The following is a 21,060-nucleotide window of genomic DNA, read 5'->3' as shown; positions in this document are numbered from 1 at the left end:
GGCGGTGTTAGTGGGCGTTTCCAGGTCTTTACACTAATTAATAGGCCCGCGGCCTGTAAATTAGCGCTCGTGCCGCCCATTTTTAGCTGTTACAGCGCAAGGCCTATTTAAAAGACAGAGAGTATGACCTCAAGCTGGTTTTGAGCATAACAATACTAGATACGTCCGGATTGACGTTAATCGTCTGGCGCTGCGAAAAACAGAAGCCTGGCTCCAGGAAAAGAGAGCTAGACCCCTTAATGAAGCGATGAACTGGCGGATAAAGTCCACTGTAGGCGGTCGGACTGCTTGAACACACTCTAGCATGCGTGATTCCTGCTGTAGAAGACTGTGTAGAAAATACTATTTAGGTGAGAATTTGGGAAAGCGAGAGGAGTTAGAACCATTGATTAGAACCAAAGCTCAGTAAGGATGACGAAGTATTGCAGAAAGCGTATAAGAGGACATGAGGACAAGGAAGATGGCAGATTTCTCCTTATTCGCTTGTTCGTTTATTTCCCCAACCGTTTGTTGCCTTTCCGCCTAACAGCTTCTTGACCAGCTGGTTGATGGCTAGTGGCTCTCCAGCCTTGCTATTGCTGGCGGGCTAGCAGCTTTCCGCTTGTCCATTTTTTTTATTTGCTGTTTTCTTTGCCTACGACTTGTTGGCATGTTTTTGCCCAGCCAATTTTTGAGCAGCTGGTCGGTGGCTAGTGAATTTTTGACTCTCCATGAGGCCTGACGGGTGAGCAACTTTCCGCTTGTCCATTCGTTACTTTTTGCTCGTTGCCGCCTCTCTCCGCAATTCTTTCTGGGCAGTGGTCTGGCTCGATTGTGTAAGTGATGCCTCGTCTCCGCTCACGGAACTGCTCCTAATGCTAGGCAGACCGACCATGATTCATGCAGTGACGGGTCTGGGCTCTGCCTTCCTGAGCGTCTACCGCATGCAGCACGGCAACGCTACTAACCCGACTATCTGGTCCGACCAACCGCGAGAGCCTTCAGCAGGCTCGATAATGGCTGCAGAACATGGAACAAGGATTTGGCCATGTCCACCCATTTTGTGTGGGTGGACCGGTTCAAGAAAAACCACCGTACGCACTGCATGTTTTCGGAAGACAGAAATGCGACTGCAGCCTACTGTCCATGCTCACACGGCGAAGCTGCGAGTAGCAGGCCACGAGGTGGACGCATTATTTGGAAAAGCGCCTTTCTGGGGGTGACCAGTCTAAAGGGTGCAGGAACACATTGACTAGAGGTATGCACGTATGACAATGTAACAAAAATGAACGCACGTTATGAGCTAAGTAGGCTAGGTATGTAGGTGGAGATCTCAAAACGGCTCTGGGCTGTGCAATCACCCGCAGTGATTTTAAGTCACTGGATGCTGCACAGACGTGCCATCATCGCCGCCAATTCCTCCGTCGCCGCCAGTTCCCCTATCGCCTCCACTTCCCCCGTCGCCGCCATTTCCCTCTTCGCCGTCGCTGAATTGGTCAGCGAATCGCTCAAAGAACCTTCCGAGACCAGTCTTGATTTGTTCAATAGCGGCAGCGTGGTTGGCCATGCTACTTCTCAGGGAAAGTTGCAACTGAATCATTGCCAGCTCAACCCGTTCGACGCGGGTACATAAAAGCCTCATAAACTGTTAGCCAAATTTGTTTGAAAGGATGGCGGCTTACCTCATGTCACTTGTTTCCGGCGCGGTTGGGTGAAATCCGCAATTCATGGAGACTTCATTATCGGTATTACGCTCGCTTTATTTGAGCAGATTCTGAAAAAAGTCTTCATGGGCGAGTACAATTTCGATCGAGCCTCGATGCATATGATACGAAGAGAGTTAGGAAAGCAACTAGACAGTGAGTACCAAAATGACTGATGTCAGTTGGAAACAACGTGTGCTTCTTGTGCAGGATGCGAGTCTACACAGCGGCAATATGCTGCATGTGGAAGACACCGTGGCGCGGGACAAGGCTTATGCGGCACTTTACAGTAGATTAATTATGTTAAATAGGACGAGAACTTTCTTATATTTTAGCTTAACTACTTGAATCAAATCATTAGTGTATTCTGCTGTTATATGCGTTGAGGTATATATAAAGAATGATGAAGGAGCCGCATCTACTGTCACCTCTGATTATCACACGAAACAGCTTTAGAGACACTCACATAAAGACCAAGCCAAGGAATGCTACTCTGGCCAAAGCAGATTCCTCATGTTCCTCGCCATTGGGCGACTGAGTCGACTCATTCTCGCGACGTTTGAGCGTCTCCCCCATGGCCCAGACGGTTGGAGTGTGGTGATGACACAACGGCAGGGAGGCTAACACTGGAGCGTAACCAGTAAATATACCGCAGTTTGCGAGCGTGGCTCTTGACTCCGCGAAATTCGAGGATATGGCAGGTTTATAAGTGCCCCAACCCCCTGTTCGTATTTCATTTTTTACGCATTCGAGGTCAAGGATTCAGTCTCAGTCTTTGAATGCCCTGCCATTCCATCTCATGAGTGCCGGTGTCACGCAAGCGACAGACAGTGACGGTTTAGTTTGTGGAGGTACCCCATGTTGGTAGCTTGGTGGACCACCGAAAAACATTAGGTTTTGGTTTCGGTAGCAGCACTGGCATACCGTATGGTCATTGGCCTTCTTATTTTTTTTATGCATTTTACCGTGAAGTTCATTAACCGCTAAGTCGTCGCATCATTCCTATCACCGTTATTCTCTTTTAGCAATCTTTCAGCTCGCTTTTTTGTCTCAAATTAATTTCCCAAATGTTTCTTCGAGCTCATGCTTGTACGCACGCATCGTGGCGAAGCGATCTCGTTGACTTACCTGGCCCACTAGTTATACGCCACGCGGGCTAGTTCTGGCCAATACCATATCTGCTATTTGTCATGGATCTGCGCTTTCTCGATTGTAGGCTAGCAACATTGACTACCTACCTAGTTGGCAGATGAATTGAACCGGCGGCTCAATATTTAGGCCGATCCTCAAGCGCCGGCGGGCTGTTTATTATGAATGACGGAACACCCTGAGAAACCCCGAAGCTTCTCATACATCCGGAGCGCCTCAGTTTTGTTCCCACCATCTAGGTTCTGGGCTCGGCGATGCGATTTGGGCGAAGCCTGCCTTATTAGGATCGAGGACGGCCAGATTTCTCAGTTAAAAATACACCCTCGCCTAGAAAAAACCTTGAGTTTGCAGACACTAGCAGCTGAGTGGTCACTATTGAATAAAACTCACGATGTATGGCAATCGCGCTAATCGATCCAGGCATGCATCTAACCCCTTCTCTCTCTCTCTTTCTCTCTCGCTCCTTTTTTAACTAGCTGCTTTTCCCCCCCTCTATATCCTCTTCTCTCATGTGGACCGGATAGTAGCTGTTGAGGAGCAAGGCACAGGGGGCCGACGAGGGCGAAGCTCGGCCCCTCGGAAGTTCTCCGACGACATGACTTGATTTCATCGTCCGAGAGAACTGAAAAGGGCTTCTACCGACGCCCAAGCTGACGTAGTCCCTGGATTTTATGCGCCGTGGCTGAAACGTGGAATGTGGCTTCGGCGCCTCTGTCAGCTAGGGACAGATTCGTCCATGTGTTGTTTGTAGCTATTTCACATTGCAAGGCAGACTATACATACTTATGGGGCTCATAATTAATTAATTTTAGTCTAGAAGAAGCTAAAGGCGCTAAAAAGCTTACCTGTGCCACACTGGGAAGCAAACTACATGTCCCATCGTCGTTCTAGATGCAAATCGCACTACAATGGGAAACGGTGGCGCCGCGTTGCCGATTGCGCCTCCAATTGAGACTTGCAACAACGTGGTTAATGAGGGAAAGGGGAACACGAGAGAAGAGAATAGACGTGGTGGCGGAGAGCTAATGGGTTACGCACGTTGGTATGTCATTGTGGGAGGAAATCCGTTATAACGATGGCGTACGTGCCTAGAGACCTCAAGAGAGCTTTCGTAATGATGTCAGCAGATTCTTAGAGAAAATCAGCGTTCTTTTGCGGTTGAAACTCTCTTCGTTTTTTAAAACAGTCCTCGCCTTTCGGTCTTTGATTACAATGAAGTCAGTCATTTTTACTGCGCTTGCTGGCATTGTTGCCCAACGTAAGAGACCATCTTCTTCTGATTGAACGACCCTATCAACCAGCTAACACATGCTCTTGCTTCGAAGTTCTTCATTATGCATCTGCTGCATCGGTCTCGTACTGCACTGGCGACGCAAACGACATCTGCTACAGTTGGGGCGTGACATCGGCGTCCGGCTCCGCCCAACGTCTGCTCTTTCAGATCGAGGCATCCACAAACTATCAATGGGTCGCACTTGGAACCGGTAGCAGGATGAGCGGCTCTGACATGTTCGTCATATACCAAGACGGTTCAGGCAACATCACCCTGAGCCCTCGGAAGGGATCCGGTCACAACACGCCCGGGTACGGTGGACTGACAACTGTGGCTCTGACTGCAGGGTCCGGAGTAGCAAACGGCAAGATGACTGCCAGCATCAACTGCGGTGCTTGCCCTGGTGTCGACCTCACGGGCTCGGCTTCGTGGATAAGCGCCTGGAAGACAGGCGGAGCCCTTGACGCTGCGGATGTTAGGGCCAACATTGGTATGCACGACGGTACGGACCACTTCTCTGTCGACCTTGCAAAAGCTACGATTGATTCTGGAAACAACACTCTCGGCACGGATTCTAGTGCTACACCAGCGTCTGGTTCAGGCGGCAGTGCAGTGTATGGTGGTGGCAGAAGTAAAGACATTCTCGTCTACTCGCACGGCATCCTAATGTCGGTAGTATTCATTATTGGATATCCACTTGGAGGGGTCTTGATGCCTCTGATGGGCAAATGGGTCGTACACGCAAGCTGGCAGGTCATCATGCTCTTGAGTATGTGCGCTGGAGTCGTAGTAGGCAAGATTGCCAGTGATCGATTGGGAATGGTAAGATGTTCTTTTCCTCGATCTTGCTCAGCACCTAATTGACATGCTTTTCTCTAGTGGTTCAATGAGTCTCATGTCCAGCTTGGAACAGTAGTCTGTGCAATGATGCTCTTTCAAGTGGGGCTAGGCTGGATGCACCACCGAAACTATGTCAAGTACCAGAGGCGGAGCTGGGTCAGCTACTGCCACATATGGTATGGCCGAGTGCTGATAATCGTTGGTATCGTCAATGGCGGAATCGGCTTGAAAGTTAGCCGTGCACCAATCACCCAAATCATCGCATATTCGGTTATTGCCGCCATCGTGTTTGCTGTGTACGGCGCAGTAACGGCTTACAGACTCGTCAAGCCGCGCGGAAACAAGATGGTACTCAGTTCCAGCTCCTCTTTCTGTCTGAATGAGAGGCCGAGGTGGAGTTAAGCATTTGAAATATATTTAGAAATTCAAGAGACTTTTCATTCGTTGTACAAATGCTGTCAAGATTTGGAACCTCAAGGAGACTCAGCCTGAAGATCTCCTCGTATGGTCATGATGTAGAGGAACGCGACCGTGTAGAACTGTCTAGCCCCAAGACTTTCTATACAGTAGTTTTATCCAATAGATGGAACAGGCTCGTTGAAGCACTCTTCACAGCCCGTCTTGCCTGATCACCAAACACTAGAAGCTTCGTACGACCTGCAAGAGATATTGGCATGATGGGTTTTACACATGAAGTTCTCAGCCCAAATTGTCGAAAAATGGGGTTGATCTCTTTCTAGCCTCGAAGACCTGGAAGGTTTCGCCACGGCGCTGCCAGCCGGCGCGTGGTGGGGCATGACAGCTAGATCAATCGATTCACAGCTAAATACTGATTGTAACCGTCAGACCAGTTCACGTTATGCGGACAGCAGCGGGGACAATGCTCAAATTCGTCATACAACCATAATGCTGTGCATATTTGGGCATCATAGACTCGTAGCGTGGTGGGTAGACAGTAGATATGCTGTATATATGCTCGCTGTGTGGTTTGTCCTAAGCCTCCTTATCGGGATCAATATCCATCTCACTGTCACAGAGCTAAATGAGAAAAACTCAAAAGACAGTGCCACTATATTGCGAGAATACTAATATGAAGAGGATAGAGATACAGCTAGTCCAGTCGACGCGTGGTGTTGCTTATTTTTGAAAGCAGCCAGTTGACAGATGCGCAGGCTCTGGAGCGGGGTTGGAGTCAGTAGTGGTGCCACTAACTAGCGGTGTCTTCAAGGGGGAAAAAGGAAGGCGATTTTATCCATTAACGCTAGCTCTAGCTCTGTCCTAACCTCGGTCTATACTGCTAGGAAAATGGCCCGTTCATCTCAATGACGCCGTTCCATGTTCTAGCCCCTGGCACCGAAAGATTATTACCCAATCAGCGGTAAGACAATTGTCATCACATGAGCTAAAGGTGTCCAATGCTTCGAAGTATACCATGCGGTTCGATGTCATTTATGAGATCCGTTAGGACGTGACGTGTCCATATAAATGCTCCGCGACGCCAATACCATAGTTCATTTTATCACACCACGCTTTCGGGCATCTCCCTATAAATCCTCATCACAGTCCAAATCCCTCTTTAAAGCATCGAAACTCGCCCTCTACGGAGAACTAAACCATGAAGTCTCCAACCGTCATCCTCGCGCCGCTCGCGCTCTTCAGTGAGTCCACCCAACCAAAGTATTCTTCACTCCTTGCCTAACCATCCACCAGTCTCCCCTACAATAGCATCAAAAGCCTACGGCGGCCTCGACAATGAAACTAAAACCTTTAAGACCCTTGTCGCAGTCCATGGTGCCCTAATGGCCTTCTGCTTCGTCATCCTCTTTCCCCTCGGCGCCACGCTCATCCACGTTTTAAAGCGCCAGTCTGTTGTTTGGTTCCATGGAGTGTGGCAGATCGTAACTCTGCTCATCGCACTTATTGGATTCGGACTCGGAATCTACATGGTTCATCATAGTCGATCGAATGTGTCTCTCGTACGTTTACATGCGTCTTTTTCCTCTTTGCTCTAGGTGGATTTTGTTGACCTAACCAAAGCACAGTGGAAATCTTTCAACGGCCACCCAGTCATAGGAACAATTATCATCGCACTCCTACTAATTCAACCTATCGGAGGAGCCATTCACCATTCACTGTACAAAAAGCGCACAAGCAGCACTTGCTCCCCCGGTAATGTGGAACATGAATCTAGCAATACCACTACCAGGTCTACATATACAACGCACACCACACCCATCGGCCATGCGCATCGCTGGCTAGGCCGTCTTCTCCTCGTCCTTGGCGTCATAAACGGTGGTTTAGGCTTTCAATTGGCAAGGGAGAGTAGTATTCCTATCATTGTGTACAGCGTTCTCTGTGCAATCTTATTCGCGGTATGGGGGTTAGCTTTGTTTTGCAGTCTGCCGATTCTCTGAATTCATTTAGTAGAATATAAGATCATTGCTCCCAGCGCCAATTTGGGCGACGAAGCCAGCAAATAGTCGCTATTGTCACTGTCGGAAGTGGTCAAGGAGGGCATTTGAAGACAGCGTGTAGTACGAATTGACGACGAGAAAGGTTATGGCCACCAACGCCTTGCACAATAAAAAAGAAAAAAAGAAACGAAAAGGAAAAGGTCTCGTTCTAGCTCACTGGTCAAGAAGTTGACAGAAGCATGTTAACAACACTCTTGCCCGTAGTAGCCGTTTATGCATTGAAAAGCTACAGCAGCTTCACTTGGCTGGCTTCGCGACTACTAGTTCACGCCCGACCCGACTCGGTCGACCCATGCCATCTTTGGCTAATAGCAACAAGCGATCGAAACGCCGCCTCGAGAGCTACTTTTAGGCACAGGCCGCAGAAAATGGACGCTGGCCGAATGCAGGCAGCTCAGCTGTCAGGCTAGCTAGGTCACCAGCCAGCCTCTGCGCTAGGCAGCCGTGGACGCCGTGAATACCATGCGGCGGCGGGTAAGTCGCGACACTCTTAATTACCGATATATTGTTATGCTCAAAACCAGCTTGAGGTCAGACTCTCTGTCTTTTAAATAGGCCTTGCGCTGTAACAGCTAAAAATGGGTGGCACGAGCGCTAATTTTCAGGCCCGCTCGCCTATTAACGTTAATTAGTGTAAAGACCTGGAAACGCCCACTAACACCGCCCATCTTTAGTTGTTACAGCGGACGCTAATTTTTAAAGACAGAGAGTGACCTCAAGCTGGTTTTGCACACAACAATATCGTTTCGTACAATTTCCGCTTAGCTTTCATCCTGAGAGATATTGCCTATATCCAAGTTGGTACTCATAGCCCCAAGCTGTGCGCTGTCATCATAATGCTTGTCGTGGCTTGTCCCCAAGCCATCACCAGTCGCTACTACCACCTCCCACTGTTCATACGGTGTCCTGCCACAGAACAAGCCATATTGTACCAGACAGCTTGTTCTTCCAGTCACATTCTTCTCTCCTTCATGAACCTATGCCATCACCTCCGACTTTTCAGGGCTGTCCATCTCAACAAGCATGTTCAATCCCCAAACACAGTGCGGCAAGGGCGATGAATTTACGGATGGATAGTGGTGGCGCAGCGCAGCGACCGTGTACGCCGTCTGACGGTGTGGCAGGTTGCAGTGCAACATCTCAAATATCGAATGACTCGATACATCTATGTCATTATATGCATTAGCAAACGGCGTAACTGCTCCGATAGGGCCAGAATAAATCAGCCCTTTTGCTTCGCCCACAATTCATGCCGATCAATCCCCAAGGCGGCCATTTGGTTTTCACTACCTCTGCAGAGTCGGGGGTTGAAGGTGACAAAAAACCCAGAACCACAGTCGGCATACGTGGCGGCGACACCGTTGACTATTTCCTCTTCTGTTGGTGCGAAGACGGGTCCCGCAGGAGCAAAAACAGCTGCCGATACGAGACAAAATCAGCGGTTATGAGTGGGGGCAGGCAGCGGCTGAGGGCCACGGTACGGAGTTACAGACAGCTGTTTAAAATATGGCGGTCACCGCGCGTCATGTGGCGTGGGCTAGGGCGGACGTGGCCTACAGTTCCAGGGCACATAAAGTGGCGCCGATATTCAGGATAAAAGGAATCCCCACGAGATACAGCGCTAAGATGGAGCTTAAGAGAGGTACAGATGGATCGCAACTAAGACAGTTGGAGAGTGCTGCTTGTAGGATAATGTGTACCGAGTGATGTAATTATAAAAACTATGCGGAGCTCGAAGCTCGGAGTTTATCTGTATTATTTGTAAATACTCTTAAAGGTACTACTCGGAACTACGCCTTCGAGTCTCGGACTCGCTACGGTCACGCCAGCCTAGTCTCGTCATGAAATGCATAAAGTATCGCTTCTCACACTCTTTCCAACGATCGTCCCGTCTCTTCTACTGCTGCAGTACAACACTATATACAATAATATACCGGAGACTAGTACTACCTCTTGATCTCAAAAGACTCGCGCGTCATGGCGTGCAGGTGGCGCGCCTCGGGCGCGAGAACAAGCAGGTACGGAGCTATCTTCTGCAGAAGCTCGGCGGTTTTGATGACCTCGAACGTAACTTCGACGCCCACGCCGACGAGCATAATGTCCGGCTCACCGTCATTGTTGGTGGATGCAAACTTCCAGATGGACGCTCCCTTCCTACAGTGCTTAACGGCTTCTTCGGTTGTCAGGTAGACGGCTGTCGGCTGCTTGGAACCAATCGTGAGATTGACCTTGTTGGTGGACTGCAGGCAGTGGTCGACGGTGGAAAGGAAATAGTTGGCATCGGGAGGCAGGTAGACGCGGGCGGTCTCTGCTTTGAGGCTCAGCACGGCGCCGATGAAAGACGGCTGCTGGTGAGAAAAGCCGTTGTGCTCTTGTCTGGCCCAAGTACTCGTCTCAATGCAGTTGATGGAAGCCAGGCCACCTCTCCACTTTACGTCCCTGGCTACCTTGTTATCTTGGAGTACTGTGCCATCATCGTATGCACGATGTCGAGGAACGACTCATAGCTGGGGAAGTTCTGTGTCTTTGAACTTGTCAGGCCTCTCCTGGCCCTCCTCAGCTTCTGTATAACCAAAATCACTCGTCTACGCTGTGTATTGGATTACGGTGGACGGAGCTACTCGAAGTTGTCCTAGCGGTCCCGTCCTTAGGATCATTTTTGCTGCCTGCGCTGCCATTGACAAGCTATAGAGAATGCGTTTGATGTCAACGCATGGGTGTTTGCCTGCCAACATTTGCTGTCGTTCTTCTGTCCAGTTTCTGCATTTGAGCAGGATGTGCCGTACGGTCTGAGGTCCATAGCCGCACTGGCATTTATCGGTGTCCGCTTTGTTGATGGCGTGGAGGAACGCACTAAGACCAATCTTGCCGCTGTGCATTTGCGTAATCACAGAACTGACGACTCTGTGCGTTCCGCGATGCAAGTCGAGTGTCGCTTTCCCTGGTTTAACCCCAAGTCGGAAGAGCTCTCTTCCGTGCTTGGCTGTTTCCCAGGAAGCCGCCCACTCGGCTCGCATGGTCTTGCGGATGATGGTCTTGGTGGGCGCCATGAGGGTTTGCAGAGTATTCGGGTCAGCTAGATCCGCGTGCTGTCGGGCGGCATCTTTAGCTGCCTTATCGGCTGCTTCGCTGCAGTTGAAAATGTGATTCTTCAAGTGTGCTTCTTCTCTATCTAGAGAGATCAGATAGACCTCTTTATAGGTATAAGCAAGCTGCCTGCAGCTTGCTTTTGTTGCGTTGTGACACTACTGATACATTGTGATGTTTGATACCTTGATAATTGCTTTTGGTAGCTTCAGCCTCTGTATCAGAGCTGCTGACGTCACCTGCCGTTCGGAAACAACTGCTGCCAGGTACGCCGACATGTGCCGGGATCCATCGGACGAACAAATTGCCCAATTAGCGTTGACTGCTTGTGAAAACCTCTTAGCCATTTCTTTGGTTACCCCACCAGGAGACCACTTGGCTATGGTATGCGACTGCGAAGAACTGGACGATACCAGAGATGGCAATACTGCAAGAGAAGGCGGCCGACAGAATAAGGTTGTACTTGAACCACCATCCCAGGAAGCGCTTGCGCATATAGATCCACGACAGGGCCGCGGGCGGGGCGGCTGCCCACATGCAGCTAATGTTGTGAGGAGCCCAATGGATACCACCGAAAAGCATCAGCACAGGTTGCATTTTGCGCAGGATTTGCCCAGCGCCCAGAAAGCAAGCACAACAACAATGCCGAGAGAGAAGCCGAGCAGAGTCACGAAATAATGACCACCGACGGTTCTCCAGAATGTACGAGAAGCCGCCATCAGCCCAGTACGCACGCACCGCAACCTCATTCGTCTTCTAGCCGAGCCCCCAGGCCCCTGCAGCGGGTTCATCACAACACCGGCAATACCTTCAATATTCCAACCGTCAATCCAGGCGCCGCCAATGCCGACAGCAATGTAAGGAGACCAGTACGTGCCCAGAACAGCAAGGTCTGAGTTGTAGATGCGGTTGTTGGCAGTTCGGCAAGTATCTGGGGTGCAGACAAGAACAGACTGCGTGATAGCAGACTGGTACTCGGAGGATTTCGACATTGTGTACAGTATTCGCGGGGCGACAGAGAAACTTTGGTTGGATTATTCAGAGACCACTGGGTTCTTGAACCAGATGAAAGTCATGACTTCAGGTGGAGACGCAAATGTAGCTCTTCAGTGGGAGCTGGTCGAGGATAGCGGCAAAGCCCGTTCCACATGGCGCATCGCGGTTCGGGCGCTCTGCGGTATTCGGCCCTTTGAGGACTTTGCTCGTGTTGCGGAACATGAAGCGCAGTATCGTTTACATCAAATGTTTGACTGCGCAAGGACAGGATTCACGAAGTCAATTACTTCGCAGGATGATGTGTTGCTTTCGGAAGAAGTGCGGGGTCGCGCCGAACAGCTCCAGCCCCGCCAAGCAGCATGATTCCGTTGTCTTTATCTATACTACAGACTAGCCAGGCTGCTTGCCATGCACAAACCAGTAGACGTAAAAGCCAAGTAATAAGTAGCAGCAATTAGCACCAATTTATAATGCTTCTTGTGTCAAAAGCCGCGCAAATGCCGAAATGAATTCATGGTAGTTGCAAAAGGACTTGTTGCTCGGCAGTGTTCTAACATTTGGGCTTGAGATAAGGAACTGGGAGGCTGGTGGGTCTCCAGTGGAGCCTGGAACGCGTGGGCTGTCAAGCATGACATGAATCTGTCAGTTCCCAGCTATGAATCTTCAGGCTGCATTACCAAAATTATGGCTTGACCTGCACCTGTCACTAACATTCTAGGATAATCATCTAACAGCTAATTAGAATTATTATCACTGTTGTCTCCCTATCCTCATGTGTTGACGAGGTGCTGACTAAGTTCCCGTACTTCTTGTTCATTTTTGCGACTGGAATTTCAATATATATTACTAGAATGATTCCTTCAAAAGTATCTCGTATTTTGCCAATCTGCTTTTCCCCTCCATGTGAAATCGATGCGGCCATCTGCGGTCGCTTTGGCTCACCTCAGACGTTTGCCGTCCAGCCTTCGGCCTTTCCGCCACCAAAGCGTGATCGTTGCCTGCCTTCACTTTTGATTGGAGCAGGAGGCTCCAGAACTCTCCGCCTAGGCGGTTCGGGACGGATCTTCATTGATCGGAGGGGATAATGGAGTGCCAAAGTCAGAGTGACGCCCATAAGTCAATTTAATGCCCGGTTGATTTTCCTCTCTGCATCAGCATCTGCAGCATAGTGCTACCGCGCGCCCCTACCCCGCTTTCCCCTCCTGACGGGTAAGGCCGTCTCTGACTGCAAAACAAAAACTAAGGCAGGTAAGATGGTCTCATGGAAGTATTATCGCTCAGCATATATGTCTCCTGCATTATCCCGATCAACCTTGACAATACATCCTGATCAGCCCTGACATTACATGGCAGCATGGCGTCAGCACCCAGCGCTGCCGATACCCAGAGGCCCGAACTACTGCAGCTTGCCAACGAGGATTATACAGTGGGCTGGATTTGCGCCCTGACTACCGAATACGTCGCGGCGCAAGTCTTCCTTGATTACGAACATGGCCAGCCTAGGCATACCGCCACTCATGACAATAACGACTACACCCTCGGGCGCGTCGGCGAACACAACGTTGCTATTGCCGTTCTTCCTGGCGGAGAATACGGCACAGCATCTGCTGCTGGGGTAGCTCGCGACATGCTCCATACCTTCCCCAACATACGAATTGGGTTAATGGTCGGTATTGGTGGAGGTGCACCGAGCTCAAGACACGATATTCGACTTGGTGATGTTGTCGTGAGCGAGCCACAGAATGGGCTAGGAGGCGTGTTTCAATATGACTTTGGCAAGAATATCCAAGATCAGCCATTCCAGAGCACGCGCTTTTTGGCCCCGCCGCCCTCAGTATTGCTCACAGCAATCAGTGGGCTGAAGGCTAAATACGAGATCGACGGCCATACGATTCAAGAAAACGTGAAAGCTTGTCTAGCCGCCAAAAAAAGGCTACAAAAGAAGTACGGCCGCCCTGATTCAGCGACAGATCGGCTGTACCAATCACACGTTGCTCATCCACTGAGCGAGGTATCTTGCCTGAGTGGCTGTGGCAGCGACGCGCCGTCTGTGATTGTGCGCACTGTCCGAGATGAGGATGAAGATGATCCAGTTATACACTATGGATTGATCGCGTCAGCGAACCAACTGATGAAAGATGCCAAGCTTCGAGATGAATTTGCGAGGGAAAAAGAAGTCTTGTGCTTCGAGATGGAAGCGGGCGGGCTGATGAATCACTTTCCGTGTCTGGTCATTCGAGGGATATGCGACTACTCTGACACGCATAAAAACAAGGAGTGGCAAGGCTACGCGGCAATGACAGCAGCGGCATATGCCAAAGACCTTCTTAAGAGGATTTCGCCCACTAAAGTGGAAGCGGAGAAGAAGCTCAGTGAACTGGTAGAAGACGGTGAGCAATATTCAGTTATTTGATGTCGCTCTTGGGCGGGAATGCTGATTGGAGCTCGATCTCTGACGGATCCAGTCTCCCAGGCTGTTAAAACAACAGGTGAAGCCGTTATTCGTATCGAGTCCACCATAGTCAAAGACAAAGATAACAAAATCCTCGATTGGTTGACGCCAATCAGCTATGGTTCTCAGTATAGCGACCTCTTGAAGGTGCGACGACGAGGAACAGGCCAATGGTTTCTGGACTCAGCGCAGTATCAGACGTGGCTGGGCACACAGAAACAAACGTTGTTCTGTCCAGGCATTCCCGGAGCCGGAAAGACAATACTTGCATCGATCGTTGTCGAGGATCTCTTTTCTCGCTTCGAAAATGACCAGGAAGTCGGTATTGCATACTTATACTGCAACTTCCAGAGGCAAGACAAGCAGAACTTCGACGATCTCCTTGCCAGTCTGCTGAGGCAGCTGGCTCAACGTCGGCCGTCTCTGCCCGACGAGCTGACCACTCTCCACGATAAACATAAGGACAAACAGACAAGGCCATCTGTTGATGAAATCGTCGCAGGCCTCCAATCGGTGGCTAGGATATACTCGAGGATTTTTATTGTTGTGGATGCGCTTGATGAATGCGAGAAGGAATGCATGTCAAAACTCCTGTCACAGCTGTTCGGCCTCCAAGCAAGCACTACAGCAAATGTCTTGGCAACCTCGCGACCCATAGAATTAATCAGGAAGAAATTTGAAGGCAGAAGCGAGATAGCAAACATCAGTGCCAGAGATGAAGATGTGGAGAAATGCCTGGACATCGACATGAAGACGCTGCCGTTACTGGACGAAGAAAATGAGGGTCTGACGGAGAAAAGGAAAGATGACCTTAAAAAAGAAATCAAGACTACGCTTATCAAATGCGTCGATGGCATGTAAGTTGTTCATATCAAATCACAGATCCAATTAGGATGTTAACACTACTGCAGGTTTCTCCTTGCACGACTTCACCTAGCCTCCCTTTCCGACAAGACAACGGAGTCTGAGCTGTGCACCGCGCTGAAATCGCTTCCGAGAGGGCAGAATGCGTTAGCTCAAGCTTATGGATTAAATATGGAGAGGATCAGAAGCCAGCAACCCGGTTTTCGATTCCTTGCCGAGATGGTCCTCATATTGCTCACCTGCGCCAAAAGACAGCTCACAACCTTGGAGCTCCAAGAGGCTCTTGCAGTAGCGGAAGGTGATCTAACACTTGACAAAACTAAGCGAGAGCACACGAGTATTATTGTCTCTGTGTGTGCAGGTCTTGTGACTGTCGATGCAGATAGCGGTATTATTCGCTTGGTCCATGAAACAACGAGGGAATACCTCGCGAGCCATATGCATTGCATTAGACCTCAGAAAGCCCTCACAATTGTAGAGGACCCTATGAAAGTAGACGACGAAAAGAATGCCAGTGCCATGGCTGCGGCTCACAAAATTTTCGCGATCATTTGCGTCACCTACCTCTCATTCAGCGATTTCGAGAGCGGGTTTTGTCAGACGGACGCCGCGTTTGAAGAACGGCTACAGTCAAATCAGCTCTACAAATACGCCGCACACAACTGGGGCCACCATACTCGCGAGGCTTCAACAGGCTGTCCTAGCGTTATACAATTTTTAAACGATGCGCCGAAAGTGGAGGCATCAAGCCAGGCCTTAATGGCTGTTAAAAGCTCATGGGGTTCCAACTGGAGCCAAATCGTTCCAAGAAGAGTGACAGGGCTTCATTTAGCATCATACTTCGGGGTTCAACAAGCAGTAAGCAAACTGCTCCAGGATTGGCAGAATATAGACCAAGAGGATGACGTACGTCGGACCCCGCTCTCGTATGCCGCCGAGAACGGCTATGAGGCTATTATTAAATTGCTACTAGCGATAGACAAGGTCGATATTGATGCGAAGGACAGCTGGGACCGGACACCGCTCTCGTATGCCGCCGAGAACGGGCACGAGGCTGTTGTCAAGCTGCTCCTGGCGATGGACAAAGTTGATGTCGATGCGAAGGACAACTGGGACCGGACACTGCTCTCGTATGCTGCCGAGAACGGGCACGAGGCTGTTGTCAAGCTGCTGCTGGCGACAGACAAAGTCGATGTTGATGCGGAGGACAACTGGGACCGGACACCACTCTCATATGCCGCCGAGAACGGCCATGAGGCTATCATCAAGCTGCTTCTGGCGACGGACAAGGTCGATGTTTATGCCAAAGATGACAAGAGTAGAACATCGCTCTTGTATGCCACCAAGAACGGCCATGAGGCTGTTGTCAAGCTGCTCCTGGCGACGGACAAGGTCAATGTTAATACCAGGGGCAACTGGGATCGAACGCCGCTATCATATGCCGCCGGGAACGGCCATGAGACTATCGTCAAGCTGCTGCTGGCGATAGACAAGGTCGATGTTGATGGGAGGGCCAACTGGGATCGGACGCCGCTCTCGTATGCCGCCGGGAACGGCCGTGAGGCTGTTGTCAAGCTGCTGCTGGCGATGGACAAGGTCGATGTTGATGTCAAGGACAACCAGGGTAGGACATCGCTCTCGTATGCCGCCGAGAACGGCCATGAGGCTGTCTTCAAACTGCTCCTGGCGACAGACAAGGTCGATGTTGATACCAAGGATGATGGGAATAGAACACCGCTCTCATATGCCGCCGAGAACGGGTGGGAGGCTATTGTCAAGCTACTGCTAGCGATGGACAAGGTCGATGTTGATGCGAAGGACAGGCAGGGTAGGACACCACTCTCACATGCCGCCGAGAACGGGCACGAGGCTGCTGTCAAGCTACTGTTGGCGATGGACAAGGTCGATGTTGATGCGGAGGACAACTGGGACCGGACACCACTCTCATATGCCGCCGAGAACGGCCATGAGGCTATCATCAAGCTGCTTCTGGCGACGGACAAGGTCGATGTTGATGCCAAAGATGACAAGAGTAGAACATCGCTCTTGTATGCCACCAAGAACGGCCATGAGGCTGTTGTCAAGCTGCTCCTGGCGACGGACAAGGTCAATGTTAATACCAAGGATGATGAGAATGGAACACCGCTCTCGTATGCCGCCGAGAACGGCCATGAGGCTGTTGTCAAGCTGCTGCTGGCGATGGACAAGGTCGATGTTGATGCGGAGGACAACTGGGACCGGACACCACTCTCATATGCCGCCGAGAACGGCCATGAGGCTGTTGTCAAGCTGCTGCTGGCGACAGACAAGGTCGATGTTGATACCAAGGATGATGAGAATAGAACACCGCTCTCGCATGCAGCCGAGAACGACCATGAGGCTGTTGTCAAGCTGCTGCTGGCGATGGATAAGGTCGATGTTGATGCTAAGGACACGTAGGGTAGGCCACCACTCTCACATGCCGTCGAGAACGATTATGAGGCTGTCGTAATAGCTTTAGAGTAGTTTCTTCTCTCTATTTCTAATAACTTTGTTAAGTTTGACGCCTGGAAAAATACTTCTTTAAATAATCAGTTGGCTAGAAGTTTGCTTCATTCCTAGCTCTCGAATAAGGTACAGTTATCTGCATACGCCTTCAACAGAAAAAGCAAGTGCTGGTCTACCTTTGACTAGGGAATAACGTCGCTGTCGAACGTGTCGTCCAGGCCGATTTGTGTACTTTTGGCTTTGATGGAAATGGGCCCCCTGGCATGTGTAGTTGCTTTCGGTTAGGAATATTTCTGGGTCACTCAAGAGAGTTGCTAGATGGGTCTGGAGTTTTAACTCACCAAAATCACTTGGTGACAATATAAAAATCGTTTGAGATGGTAATTTCGGCTTCCGAGAACCAGTCGCCAAGATCTGGCGTTTCGCAGAAAACCAGCCTCACTCCTTTCAGACAGGGAAGTGCGCAGAAAACGTTGGACAATAGTGGACCGATATTTTCGGTATCGTTTTGCTTTTCGAATGTGTTCCACAGCTCTTTGTATGCCTTGCCGAATGACATGAAATCAACGAAGCATTCCTGGGGATCGAAAAGTTCGTAGACTATGAGTCCCATGGCGTATGTCAGCGTCAGTTCAGCCAGCGTGTACACATACATACCGGGTCTCAGTCGCTTTTTTACTCTGCAGGTGAACAAAACGACATGCTTGCAAATGCTTGATACCAAAAGACGTTCTAGCTTTTGGGCCTCATCCTGAGCAAATTCGAACCCCACATGGGCGAAGAGGGATGGTCGACAAACTTCCCTGAGCCGTTTGCTGGTGCCATAAAGTTGCTTTACTTCATTGACATGCAGATACTGGACTACAGAAAGGAGTATCTCGGCTGGTAGTATCTCGAGGTGAACCAGTTCGGACGCAACAGCGCTCATGGTAGTGTAGCGACTGGTTCTATAGCACACGTTGCAATATGCAAAAGCATGGCGAGGGAGAGAGAAATAGTTGAAGCTTTATACGGTTGTCATGGTTGTGGTGTGGGTCTTAAATGCCAGACCAGGGAACTTTTGCAACACTCGACAAGAAGTGTTAGACCTGGCGCGGAATACATTTCTCTCGCCAACTTCTAGACTGAGTCTCTTTCTTTGGTGGCGTCGAAGAACCTGCTAGAATGTGAAAAAAAGATTTCTCAGTGGCTGCGTGATGAGAATTCAGCTGCAATCGTCGATTGAGCACACAGACATGACCGGGTCAGCGCAGCAGGCATTTAGCCTTGCAGGATCATGTCATTATGCATCGCCAAAATAGATGTCTCGGGATATTGCACTTTGTCACTCGCGTTTCTCGGCTGAAGCGGCTACCGGGCTGCATGCGACGGCTACGGTCTATCTGCCTTTCTGCCTTATCTGGAGTTCCACATAGGAGTTGTTTAGCTCTATTTGCAGGCTGCGAGGCGTTTTTCGCCGTATTGGTTGCGACGGTCGCAGTCATCAATGGGATGCCGTCGAGTGCCTTGCTCCCATGGGCTCTTTGCCATGCGTATTGAGTGAGAACGACGGAACTATGACAGAACGACAAATTCCTCTCTCTGTCTCCTCACGTTCTTCTTTTCGAATTTGTTCTTCCGTGACGCAATCGAACCGCAACATGTCGCAAGGGAACTCGAGCTATAATGTTTAACACGAAGAAGGGTAGGTTTCAAGCACAATGTCACGTAGTGGAAAGAGGAACAAAGTGTCGATCCGGCTCAACAAAAAATGAGACCTTATCACGACGTCGTACTGTGGAGGTGGCGAAACTACTGGAGTCTCCGTAGCAACGGTATTCTGAATGAAAATGGCAGGTGGCGGCGCTATATCGCTGTTAAAGGCCGGAGGGCTGAAGCTCGGGGCTCGAAGCAGATGAATCGGCCGAGGCTCTCCCCGAATACCAAGCCCAATCACAGTCGCATCTATTAGGCTTTGCGGCTCGCTGGCAGGAATAATGGTCGAGTTAGATAGATGCGCAGTTTGATGAGGAACAGGTAGCACGTCGTTGACCATATCAGCACTAGTCTGTGTCCCCGTGTGCCGGTTTAGAGAACTGTCCATAGCGATCGAAGCGGCATCCAGGCAGCCGCATGCTGACTGATGTGGCGCTGAGTGGCCAGTTAGGTCAGAGTATGCGGGCACGTTGATATTAGCCTGTGTGGCCCGGCAATTGAGGACTGTAAAAGGAGAGTCAGTGCTGATTGAAAAACGTCGTCGCTTGGTTCCCGTGGAATCTTCAGGATCCAATCGACTAATCCGCATGGCAATCTGCGCCGTTTGGTCAGTCACGCCGGCCTGAGCTGCGGGAAGTGCTACACAGAACCTACTTTTAACCAATGGTAGACATTAACATTCTTCCAGCTGCAGTCCGGATGCAGCCTCAGGTCCCTGTTCTTGATCATCATCTTGCAAGTCGGGATCTGCACATTGACCTCAATCTCCGTTGATCCCCACAGACCCTCAAGCCCTAAGTCAAGGTCGCCCAGTAGACTCGTAGTCGGCTCCGGCAATGGCTCGGGTGATGTGTGCGCTCGTGAGGCTTCAACGTTCCGTCTTTGTTGCGCAATTCCTCGTGCCTCGCGCCGCTCTTGTGCGCTCGGCTCGCCGCCACAGAGCGTGTTGATTTCTGAGGAGGCCCATGTCGGGTCCAGGGCTTTGCCGGCGGATTTTTCGAACAGAAGAATCTTGCGCTCCGGGTCTTTTCTTGTGGCGAGCTTGTCCTCAGTCCAGTATTCAATGGATTCGGTCACGTACACTTTGACACTATGGACTTGAACCTTTGCTAAGGGCGTGAGTTTGAAAGCGATAGGTATCTTTGACCCAATAGGGAAACTCTTCCCCGAGATGATGATATCATAGTATAACTGGTCCTCCCACTGGCGACTGATAGAGATGGGGGCTGTCGTCTCGAGCGACATCGGGTCCGGCAACCGCACAATGGACACCTCCTTCATACCGTGCAGATTCGGCTTGAAGATGCCAGCGAGAATGACGCTCACGTGGAGCTCCCATTTTACAGAACCGTACTGCAGCTTTATGACCTCGAGCTGGTAGTGATCGATAGGGAGCTCAAAGGAATAGTTATAGGTACCGGGGTAGAAGACCTTGAATCCCTTGGCTTGGGTAGTCACATCGACGCCGTAGTCGCCCTTGCCGAAGCTACGCGACTGGGCGCTTTGCAAGGAGAGTCGCTTAAGCTCCTTGGCCGTCAGGCCGTTCTTCTGCGAGACCGGAGAAGCAAAGCTGCCATCTCGTGGCAGAGCTGTCGAGTTAGTGCTGCTCGAGCTGGCCGAGCTGGCCGAGCTAGCCTTGAGCTCGTAGGTGCACTGGTTCCCATACTCAGTCGCCCAATCGTTATTCATGGCGTTGAAAAAGGTAAGAACCTGGGTCCTCAGGGTGTTCTCCTCGAAAATCTCCTGCTTCGATGGTGGGACCCCCCCCCGGCCACTCCGTGCGAGCGCGACCCAACAGCTTGAGTTGTACGGCCTTAATCTTGGTGTTTTTGCTGACGACAATTCGCAGCCTGCCTCTCAGCAGGGCGGTGCCGCTCTGGCTCTCGCGCTGAACGCGCCTGTTGTGGTCGAGCCCGGAGAGGAAAATATTGGGCTCTGTGAGGAGGATGGAGCAGGAGACGCCGCTACCGGAAGCGATGGGCTTGAGCACCTCGGTGACGACGGAGCTAACGGCGGGATTGACGGAGCGGACCGACATGATGCTGTTGCGGTTGCAGGCGA

General features: G+C 50.5%; 9 protein-coding genes across 10 annotated transcripts; 3 read left to right on the top strand and 6 right to left on the bottom strand.

Annotated features, from left to right (window-relative positions):
- Positions 1-1,351: 1,351 nt before the first annotated feature.
- LMH87_001381 (uncharacterized protein) lies at positions 1,352-1,666 on the bottom strand (the record flags this gene model as incomplete). Its single annotated transcript, XM_056192648.1, has 2 exons — positions 1,352-1,616; positions 1,662-1,666. The coding sequence occupies 2 exons, from the start codon at positions 1,664-1,666 to the stop codon at positions 1,352-1,354; spliced, it is 270 nt and encodes an 89-aa protein (XP_056049763.1).
- Positions 1,667-4,043: 2,377 nt separating this feature from the next.
- Positions 4,044-5,346, top strand: LMH87_001380 (uncharacterized protein; the record flags this gene model as incomplete). Its single annotated transcript, XM_056192647.1, has 3 exons — positions 4,044-4,089; positions 4,157-4,926; positions 4,984-5,346. 3 exons carry the CDS (start codon positions 4,044-4,046, stop codon positions 5,344-5,346), a joined length of 1,179 nt encoding a protein of 392 aa, XP_056049762.1.
- Positions 5,347-6,559: 1,213 nt separating this feature from the next.
- LMH87_001379 (uncharacterized protein) lies at positions 6,560-7,424 on the top strand (the record flags this gene model as incomplete). The annotated part of the gene is made up of 4 exons (XM_056192646.1): positions 6,560-6,602; positions 6,655-6,920; positions 6,987-7,113; positions 7,372-7,424. 4 exons carry the CDS (start codon positions 6,560-6,562, stop codon positions 7,422-7,424), a joined length of 489 nt encoding a protein of 162 aa, XP_056049761.1.
- Positions 7,425-9,364: 1,940 nt separating this feature from the next.
- LMH87_001378 (uncharacterized protein) lies at positions 9,365-9,894 on the bottom strand (the record flags this gene model as incomplete). Its single annotated transcript, XM_056192645.1, has 2 exons — positions 9,365-9,794; positions 9,866-9,894. The coding sequence occupies 2 exons, from the start codon at positions 9,892-9,894 to the stop codon at positions 9,365-9,367; spliced, it is 459 nt and encodes a 152-aa protein (XP_056049760.1).
- Positions 9,895-10,003: 109 nt separating this feature from the next.
- Positions 10,004-11,042, bottom strand: LMH87_001377 (uncharacterized protein; the record flags this gene model as incomplete). The annotated part of the gene is made up of 2 exons (XM_056192644.1): positions 10,004-10,590; positions 10,865-11,042. 2 exons carry the CDS (start codon positions 11,040-11,042, stop codon positions 10,004-10,006), a joined length of 765 nt encoding a protein of 254 aa, XP_056049759.1.
- A 44-nt stretch (positions 11,043-11,086) lies between these two features.
- LMH87_001376 (uncharacterized protein) lies at positions 11,087-11,497 on the bottom strand (the record flags this gene model as incomplete). The annotated part of the gene is made up of 1 exon (XM_056192643.1): positions 11,087-11,497. One exon carries the CDS (start codon positions 11,495-11,497, stop codon positions 11,087-11,089), a length of 411 nt encoding a protein of 136 aa, XP_056049758.1.
- A 2,435-nt stretch (positions 11,498-13,932) lies between these two features.
- Positions 13,933-17,256, top strand: LMH87_001375 (uncharacterized protein; the record flags this gene model as incomplete). Its single annotated transcript, XM_056192642.1, has 3 exons — positions 13,933-14,810; positions 14,865-16,923; positions 17,026-17,256. The coding sequence occupies 3 exons, from the start codon at positions 13,933-13,935 to the stop codon at positions 17,254-17,256; spliced, it is 3,168 nt and encodes a 1,055-aa protein (XP_056049757.1).
- A 220-nt stretch (positions 17,257-17,476) lies between these two features.
- Positions 17,477-18,232, bottom strand: LMH87_001374 (uncharacterized protein; the record flags this gene model as incomplete). Its single annotated transcript, XM_056192641.1, has 4 exons — positions 17,477-17,562; positions 17,646-17,694; positions 17,747-17,904; positions 17,962-18,232. The coding sequence occupies 4 exons, from the start codon at positions 18,230-18,232 to the stop codon at positions 17,477-17,479; spliced, it is 564 nt and encodes a 187-aa protein (XP_056049756.1).
- A 741-nt stretch (positions 18,233-18,973) lies between these two features.
- On the bottom strand, positions 18,974-20,688 carry LMH87_001373 (uncharacterized protein; the record flags this gene model as incomplete). 2 transcript variants are annotated; one of them, XM_056192639.1, is made up of 2 exons in its annotated part: positions 18,974-19,594; positions 19,654-20,688. In XM_056192639.1, the coding sequence occupies 2 exons, from the start codon at positions 20,686-20,688 to the stop codon at positions 18,974-18,976; spliced, it is 1,656 nt and encodes a 551-aa protein (XP_056049755.1). The 2 variants fall into 2 exon arrangements, with proteins under 2 accessions (XP_056049755.1, XP_056049754.1); XM_056192638.1 differs by having other exon boundaries at positions 19,447-19,503.
- Between the last annotated feature and the right edge of the window lie 372 nt (positions 20,689-21,060).

The sequence above is a fragment of the Akanthomyces muscarius genome, chromosome 3 (assembly GCF_028009165.1).
Source record: "Akanthomyces muscarius strain Ve6 chromosome 3, whole genome shotgun sequence".
NCBI classification, from domain to species: Eukaryota; Fungi; Ascomycota; class Sordariomycetes; order Hypocreales; family Cordycipitaceae; genus Akanthomyces; species Akanthomyces muscarius.
This window is presented reverse-complemented; position numbering and strand designations above follow the sequence as displayed.